This window comes from Sinocyclocheilus rhinocerous, unplaced genomic scaffold (genome assembly GCF_001515625.1).
Source record: "Sinocyclocheilus rhinocerous isolate Xijiao unplaced genomic scaffold, SAMN03320098_v1.1 scaffold278, whole genome shotgun sequence".
NCBI lineage: Eukaryota > Metazoa > Chordata > Actinopteri > Cypriniformes > Cyprinidae > Sinocyclocheilus > Sinocyclocheilus rhinocerous.
In genome coordinates this window covers 326,277-336,073 of record NW_015664178.1, presented here as the reverse complement: position 1 = coordinate 336,073, position 9,797 = coordinate 326,277, and the positions used below count along the sequence as shown (strand labels likewise).

Below are 9,797 nucleotides of genomic sequence, written 5' to 3'. Positions count from 1 at the left end.
ACTGTTGGCGCAAGCTACATTAAAGTGATTATTTTTGAATATGGATATTTTTCTTACAAAAACGCATGGATTAGCTAGAGGAGGCCTTTGTTCACCCCCCGGAGCTGTGTGAGACACTTTTTTTTATGGATGGGCGCTTTTTATTTCACTTCTTTTGGACTGATGCATGCAACACCCGCTGAGTGCCATGAAACAGCTTGAAAGATCAAAGACAATTTTTAATATAACTCCGACTGGATTCGTCTGAAAGAAGAAAGTCATATACACCTAGGATGACTTGAGGGTGAGTAATTTATGGGCTAATTTTCATTTTTGGGTGAACTAACCCTTTAACGATACCTCAAATCGTGCAGCCTGTTAAGTGGTGTGCTAGTACTTTTCAAAGGGATCAAACTTAAAATTTTGGCTGGGTGGATAATAAAGCAGGTAAAAAAAAAAAACTTAAACTACACAAAATAATCACCTAGCAACACCTTAGAAACCACCAAATACAGCCTAGAAACAGCATAATGCTACAAACCACTGATAGACAGAAAAAGTGACAGAATTACAGACAGAAATTAATGATAGTGTGATAGAATGAAAAAAATGATTGATAGATAGAACAACAGATAGAACTTTCATTCTGTTAACCTATATTTATAGCATTTATGCTATGGACATTAATGTGCTATTACTTTTCTAAGTGATCAAACTTAGAATTTTGGCCAGGTGGATAATAAAACGGGTATTCTGAGAATATAATTCTGAGAAAACTACTCAAAATAACCACATACCTGTAGCAACGCCTTAAAAATCCACACAAAAAAACCAGCATGTTTTTTGCAACAGTAACATGCTACATGTTACTATGCTCTAAGGTACTACTATGCACCTTTTAGGTGTAGATGAAATACAAAGTTGTCTCTTTAAGGGTACCACCCTAGTGACAAGCTGTTCTGACAGTGCATAATTTGCAAGCTTTTTCTTTTGCCGTAATTGATTTTTGAGCCTATATGCACATAAATAATGTGGCTATATAAACTAGATCCCATCAGACAAAGAACCAAGTGGTTTCCTTGAACAACCAGCATGAGATGATGTGCTACGAACATAAAACACTGTCGTTTTAATGTGGCAATTCTGTCCTCTGACCCTCAAACTAGTTCATTACATAATGATACTCCAGCTCATTGAGCTAATGAGGTAAAGCAGCTTCCAGCTGGGTTTCGAGATCTGTTCAGCATGTAGCAGACGGCAGACCAGCTCTGGCTTTCACCTGCTACAAGGACATGCCAAGCCACTGGCATGGTCAATACATCCCAGTAGGGTGGCATGAACAACAGAACAAAATTCAACTGATGTCTTTGCATGTTACCATGTGCCTGTTCTCCTAAAGGATAATGCTAATTTGGAACAGTTCACTGAAGCATGCATTTTATCTGAAGAAAAAAAAAATCTGTAAAAAAAGAGTCGATGCATCCGTGAGCCATAACGTTTGCTGGTCAATATCATGGATTATTAATGATTTCTCTCCAGAAGTTTGTAATTTTGTAAACTTTTTCAGAGAAGCACAAGGACATATTGACACATCTGATGAAGACAAACCGTCAGACCAAAATAAATCTATCATGACCAAAAAAACAGTTATTATATTCTGCTATATTTTTAAGCATAACTGAGAGGTCATAGTATAATCTTATGATTTAACATACAAATAAATAAAGGTTGCTAAAGAATACAGAACTAATAACAACATAATGACAAAACGTGGATATACTACCTTTTATATATACTGTAAATAATAACTTTTGATTCCAAGTGTATCAGAAAATATAGAAAGTAATTCCAAATTATTTGTAATACTTTCTCTTTTTTTTTTTAAACCAGAGGAATATTGGCAATTTTGCGATAATAGTAAATCAGAACAATTTTTTTTTTTTTTTTGGCAACTAGAAATTGACAGTGTGGTCCCTAGAGAAATCGCTATAAACCTATCCTCCTACCTGAGAATAAAAAAATAGATTTACAATCTGGCTAATTACAAAAAGAGGAAATGATCGTGTGTTTGGAGGAAATGGACACTCATAAATTCTAAGCTCCTCTGACAGGTGTTTTAAAAACACTGACTCTATCATTTGAGAAGGGTTCATTACGCTAATTGAAATCCAGAAGAAAATCGAGCTGATTGATTGCGCATCCTGTTCTCATCTCCAGCGAGTGCACATGCATCCAACATATCATCCACCTCTATATTCCGGAATGTTCTGCTGATGCGTTCAGACACATCTACAGCTGGCCTGCCATCAAACAAATGGAAATGAAATTCTAAGAGAAGTTGCAATGCATGCTGAGAGTGAGTGAGTCATGATGTGCTCAGGGGCTACACGGCCAGCGATTTCTGCCTGGAAAGGCGCTGGAATAGCCAGATGGAACTGTTTGGAAAAAAAAAAAAAAAACCCGGTTAACAGCCGAACACGCTCATGCAACCATTTCAGAATGGCATAATAATTCCATTTTGTGTGTATACTTGCATGTGTTGCTATATTTCTCTGTTAAACACATACAAATGGACTGACTAAACAGTCACGGTACGGTATCAAACCCCAGGTAATGTCTGCACTAAATCAACCAAACAAGACCCATTAAGACCTCGGCTGTGCCTCCAAAGCATGATCTACACTGTTCAAACAAAGAACTGAATAACAAAACACATTTACAAGCTACATTCGCGCACGTTGGTAGATTGTGAACAAAAACTACTTCCCCTAAATGGCATCAGTTACACAACACTGTGGGTTTTCACTAAACAGAGAGAAATGTGGCACTGAAATCTCTTAGTTTATGATTGTATATGTCTGTTTTCAGCTGCTATATCACAAATAGTTAGATTTCATCCACCAAACTGTTTTTTTTTACCCATTGATAGTTTATGAGATGCTCTCAAAACTAGTAAAAACCAGCACAGAGAAACAGCAGCCTGTGCCATTTTTTGTTGTAATGATGTTTGCAGTCTGAAATGGACAATTTTGTGGTCGTACAATTTGATAGAATTGAATAATTTACTCATTTTTGAAGAGTCCCATAGAATATTCAACCATCAGAGAGCAGCTGTTATATGGGGTGCACTTATTTTATTACACAATATATCATATTTTTCCCCTTCTTGCATGATTTAGCACACTACAAATCTGCCAAATCTTGATGTGATTAAGTAAGACAGGCAGTGAAAAAAGCCGAAAAGGTTCCTCGGATAACACAAACACATAACCAGTAATCAGAAATGCAATAACCCCACTAATGGAATATTAACCAACAATTCATTTATCATTCCTACAGAAAACAGCCATGTGGCTTCTAGATTTCATCATTAAACTGCAATAATTTCATCCAACATGAGCTTTAGCGAATGGTTTGGAGACCGTCCAACCGGAGGTAAAGGGAATTGTTTTAATATCAGAAGCTTGAAGTCTTCAACTAGTTTTCATGGCTGGCAAACAATGCTCTTCAGACTTGCAAATGTGTGGGTCTTTGGTTAGTAGGCACCTGCTAGACGTACTGCAGCATCTGTCATTGTACTGAAATGTTCCACAGACAAAATCACAAGGATCTTTAAAGTCTTTAAAGTGTGTATTCCATTTTTAATTGCTTTTCTGGATAGAAGCAGAAAATAGGGGGGAAATGAAAGACAAACGAAGACCATCTGCCAGCATCATCACCAGCCAATCAGAGCTGTTTTTTCCCCATCAAGTATCAGAATGCTGGCCAACTCCAAATCACTGGGAGCCCAAATCGGTGCAAAAACAAAGTTGAACACACTAAACATGCCTGAACTCTTCATATTTCACTGACCAACCCCAACTTCGGTGTGCAAACAGAAGACAAACACACAAGCCAGAGTTCCCATCGCTCTTGACCAGTGAATTACCATGATTTGTTCCAGTTCTACATGATTACTAGACACAAAAATGCATGCACAAAGAAAACCTCTAGAGAATTCCAGAGGGAAAAAAATTATGGCAACTAGAAATTCAGAAAAGAAATTTTCTCTTATTTTAACTTTTAAGAATTAATTTCAGACAAATCACAGATTTAAAATTTTTTGACATTTCCAGGTTGGTCACAAATCATGCTGTATGAAATCTGTCAAAAAAAAAACAAAAAAAAACTCTTCAGATCTTCCATGACCTCGCTCAATTTAAGCATTTGAAACCCTAACATCTTGCTTACAATTCCCACTAGAGTTAAACTTTGCAAAAAACTGATGTATGTTTTCAGCTCAGCGAGAGAATCAGAAATCAATGACCTCAAACTGTCAATAATGGAAAGGCCTTACTCTCTTAAAGCTCAGCTGAGGTTCTGAAAGCAGTAAAAGAACCGTGGGCACTGTGAACTGAATACCTTGTTAAGTCCAGTATAGCACAGTATAATCCAATGCCAAGGGACTGAATGCAATTACAGAGTTTAGCTTCACTCACCATTACGATTCATTGGCCTCCACACCACACTAGAAACACGTCATTCGAAATCAGCATCAAAACTGTTTTTATTGCTTCCATGAGGGTCTTCCCACAAGCAGTCACACATGCATTGGGTTGGGGGTGGTGGAAATCATGAATAAGAGGTGGCAGCACCAAGGTTTTGGCCTGCAGGCATAAACTTGGCCGACATAACACATCCTACGGGACCTTTCTGTCACAGAGCATTATGGGTTACAAATTGCAAAGCAGACGGAAATCTCATTCTGTGTTACAACATACTGGATCGTATAGCATCCAACAACAGCCGAAAAATCCCTAGTAAATCAGCCTTTGAAAAAGGAATGCTAGTGCCGGTCAATACTAAAAGCTGTAACGATGCCAGTCTTTCTGCTGTATTGCTGAAAGAAATTAAATTGGGTTGCTGCACATTGCCTTTATTGTCTCATAGTTTTATTTTTTTATATGAGAAATATAATACTTATATATATATATACACATATATACAATGTTATTAATATTTTAAATAATATAATTTATATAAATAAAATATTTTATTTATTAATATTATTTAAAAAATATTACAATTATTACAATTTCATATATATATATATATATATATAACAAAATAATATAACAGTTACAATTACAGTTTACTGAAATTTGGATATAACAATCTAGCAAGACCAAAAGGGCACCCTCCTACACAAAGATCAGCTCATGACTCATTCTGCCCATTTCATGTCATTGAGAACGGTTTATTTTCTGCTTTCTGTTCCTCGTCTCCTCTGATCCACTCTTTCCTTTCATTTCCATTACATTAGCTCCCTCATTCTCAGCCGTACAGGGCATCTGCTCTTGCTTTTCTCCCTTATGTCTGTCTCTTCAATTGTTCTCTCAAGTGTTTGCTTTCATCTCTACAGATCACGCTATGCAATCAGAGGGCTAAACAATTTTGTGACCTTTTGATTTTGTGTAAATGCACACATGCACACATACAAAGGCATACACACACTGACAGATGCATAACAACATCTCATTTGCTTGATTCTGTCTTTCTATATTTATGGTTCCTCGCTGATTAAATGAAACAAGGTTTCTTTATCCTTCGTATGGATTTGTTGACAGTTAAACAACCCAGATTAGAACTGATTCATCAAGTCTGTCTATGTAGAAGTTGCCAATTAACTGCTTTTTCATCATACAGAAGGCTGCATACTTTGGCGTCTGGAGATTTTAAAAGAATAAGGTACGTTTTGAATGTAAAAAAGAATAGTAAATTACTCTTACCGTCCACTCACAACAAAACAGGCCACCAGCAACACCAGAAGCACCGCTCCGCCTGCCACAGAGATGGCCAGTATGGTTTGCTGAGTGGGATCTCCAACAGCCAGCATATCTGATAGAGAGAGAGTAATCAACATTCAAGCAGAGATTATTTTCAGTGGTTCTTGCAATTATGAAAATTTACCACAGTTCTGCCATGATATTCATATAACTGCATTATTTTTTGTTAGACCATAGTAAACATATGGCTCTACACGGTTGTTCAATCAATGGTTTATGCATAAAAGGTTGTATTTTTTATTAACATAAAAATTTTAGGCTACAATTTATTTACATGTATATGGGAAAGTGCATATTTTATGTGCATGTCGCCATTAATTTAAACAATTTGTAACTATTTTTTTTAATTCTTACATTTTTGAAAAAGTACAAATATGCCATTCAATTTTAAAATTAATAAATTAATATCTACCAATCTACATCCTTAACCAACTAACAATGCTATTTAAAATATAGTAGCACACTGTAAACACAATTAGAAACTGTTAAAGTCACTTTATGAAAACCAAGGCAACTATTCTGACATTATTCATGAGTGTTATCACAAACAAAAATAATCATGACTAATATCTTAGTAGAGAAACAGGGAATGGATGTAAAATAAGCTGAATTTTTCCAGATAATGTTCCAATAAAAAGATTTAAGAAAGCGTCCCTAATTATGTGGACAGAATGGTGGAGTGTACCATATGGTACACAAGCTATGAGACAAAAACAGCGGGGCATCTGCCTACTCTCAGCTGAAGCTGCTCACACTTCAGGGGAACACTGACCGAAAATCTACATGTTCAGACACCGCAGCAAGAGAGTAAACTGCAGCGCGTGAGGAGCCTCGTCTATCTCAGGGGACTAATTGAACGTGTTCACATGTATGAATATTTCACAGCCTCTTTCAATGCGCGCGGCGGATCGGAAATTCAATCAGTGGCGTGTGATGGAGAAATACACGCGTGTATATATGTATATATGTGTGTGTGTGTGTGTGTGTGTGTGCGTGTGTGTGTGACCCTGGACCACAAAACCAGTCATAAGGGCCAATTTTTCGAAACTGAGATTCATACATCATCTGAAAGCTGAATAAATAAGATTTCCATTTGTGCATGGTTTGTTATGATAGGACAATATTTGGCCGAGATACAACTATTTGCAAATCTGGAATCTGAGGGAGCAAGAAATCTAAATATTGAGAAAATCGCCTTTAAAGTTATCCAAATGAAGTCTAATATCTTAGTAGAGAAACAGGGAATGGATGTAAAATAAGCTGAATTTTTCCAGATAATGTTCCAATAAAAAGATTTAAGAAAGCGTCCCTAATTATGTGGACAGAATGGTGGAGTGTACCATATGGTACACAAGCTATGAGACAAAAACAGCGGGGCATCTGCCTACTCTCAGCTGAAGCTGCTCACACTTCAGGGGAACACTGACCGAAAATCTACATGTTCAGACACCGCAGCAAGAGAGTAAACTGCAGCGCGTGAGGAGCCTCGTCTATCTCAGGGGACTAATTGAACGTGTTCACATGTATGAATATTTCACAGCCTCTTTCAATGCGCGCGGCGGATCGGAAATTCAATCAGTGGCGTGTGATGGAGAAATACACGCGTGTGACACAGGTTACAGTTTGGCCGAAACGAATGTCCTTGAATATTTGAAGATATTCTGCTGTGAGTGAGAAATTAAGGGTTTGGTGGGACTTACACAGTCAGAAATTATAGAGGGATCTACAAAATCAAGGACACTGTAAATGGGTTTCTAATAAAGCAATACACCACAAAGCAATGTGCTTAAAACCCCCTTAATTATGGTAAAATCATAGGCTTCATTACAATTTTATTAAAAAAAATCAAAATATTGAGAAAATCGCTTTTAAAGTTGTCCAAATGAAGTTCTTAGCAATGACTATTACTAATCAAAAATTACGTTTTAATATATTTATAGTAGGAAATTTAAAAAATATCTTCATGGAATATGATCTTTACTTAATATCCTAATGATTTTTTGCATAAAAGAAAAATCAATAATTTTGACCCATACAATGTATTTTTGGCTATTGCTACAAATATACCCCAGCGACTTAAGACTGGTTTTGTGGTCCAGGGTCACATATATATACAGTATATACAGTATATAGTCTGTGACATGTAAACTATTTCAGATGTGCAGTGATAGGATGACCAATGTTTTGTGTAATGAAATTATATTATGCATTTTGGCATGGATGATATTGGCAAATCAGCATCCAGGAGCAGAACTGCCCATTTTAAAATGACAATTTTAGGGTCAGATTTTATAGTCAGTTCTCTGAGACTAGGAAAAAAAAACATTTTGGCTAATCATCAAAAGTTCTGAAGGGCTTCACTTCACTGATGGAAGCAAGAGATCTTAAACAGGTAAAACATTTCTAGTTTCTGGTTGATTTATGAAGGTGTATAAAGGTGTATGAAGGATGGTTTTCCACTCACCTTCATGGCTTGTCTCCAACTCAATCTCTCCCCTGTAGTTCCCATAGCCTCCATCCGTGCGGGCTCGAATCCGGAAGATGTATGTGGTCCCTGGCTTGAGTCCATCCACAGTCATACTGTTGGATTTGGTCTTCAGCACAGTGTAGTTCTGATCCTGCTGGTTCTATAGTAGGAAAGAATGGAATAATAAGTGAACAAGGCTTCTTTCAATGAAGACGGATGTCTCAATCCCTCACAATGATCCCTGAATCCCTTCCTGTCCTGGAGGCTGCATGAATTTTGTTGAATCATCCATAATATATCGGCTCACGTTCACAGAAACAAACGAAGAACAAGAGAACAAAGCATGCAGATTGGATTTAAATCAGTCAATTGCCAATTAACAATTAGCTCAGATGGAATTTAGTGCTTATTCAAACACCTCCTGCCAATGGCTATCACAATGCTTTTCACATAGACGGATTGAACTGAAAAGAAACCGCAGATTTCTGCATTTTTTTAAGGGCCTAACAGCTTTTCAGCTTCCAGTAACTGGAATTGATCCAGATAAATGACATCAATCCTATTGAGTGGGAGAAGTCGCCTCATTGTCCAATTCTCACTGTCCAATCCTAAGGAGAATTCCATACAGCGTGCTCATGTTAATATTTCACAGCTTATCGATATCCATTCATCTTCCTTCAAGTAAGCCCTTCACTAAAGAGGCACATGGCAGCTCGTTTAGGGAAATCTAACGTTCCAGACAGGAACACCACGCCCTGCGAGAGAGGGATGGCCATATTTCCTGTGGTGCTATTAAAACTAAGATGGGCCAAACAGGCGGCATCAAACGGATCGTGGACACAGTGGCAGCCAAGCCTGTCCATCTGTGCGCTCCATCTAAAAGCCACATAGCCCATAATCACCTGAATAAATGATAATAATTACCCATCACCCTGTCTTTAGGCCACACAGCCAAGTACAGTGGTACGGGAGGGATCTAAACAAATAACTGCTCGAAATCACTTACCATGTGTAAAGAAATGTCACTGCAGAAAGTAGTTCGCACTAGATATGCACGATACATCAGTATAATAACAGATCAATGATATTGAAGATATTTTTAATTGTGCATGCTCATTTCTGCTATTTTTACATTTTCATTACATTTGCAGTCATCTAACAATCATTTTGAGTTCCTTTTTAAAAAATAATTTAATAATAGTTAAACGTAATCTTTAGCATATCTCGTATTGAACATGCATTTTTAATATGGTACCTTATATTATTTTGATGCCTAAATTCATTTATGCATATACGCATTTAAATGACTGATTTTAAATTGTATTTTTATTATTTTTTTATTATTAAATTTAAATTATTATTTTTATTTTTATTTAGACAATAGTATAGAATAGTATTTTAAGATAATATAATTGTAATACACATGTAATATTATATTGGAATTCTAATATATATTTATATGTTATAGGCCATAAAATGAGTAGCTCCCAGTGCAGGAAAAAGATGACAAAGACTAAGAATCTGAC

General features: G+C 36.6%; 1 protein-coding gene across 1 annotated transcript in view; it reads right to left on the bottom strand.

Moving 5' to 3' along the window:
• ek1 (eph-like kinase 1) overlaps positions 1-9,797 on the bottom strand; it is a 71,331-nt gene that overhangs the window by 28,256 nt on the left and 33,278 nt on the right. Inside the window, exons 7-8 of the mRNA XM_016540307.1 lie at positions 8,269-8,431; positions 5,748-5,856 (exon numbers count right to left, since the gene is read on the bottom strand). Of these exons, the coding sequence (XP_016395793.1) occupies positions 5,748-5,856; positions 8,269-8,431 (272 nt within the window). The remainder of the gene's footprint in view (positions 1-5,747; positions 5,857-8,268; positions 8,432-9,797) is intronic.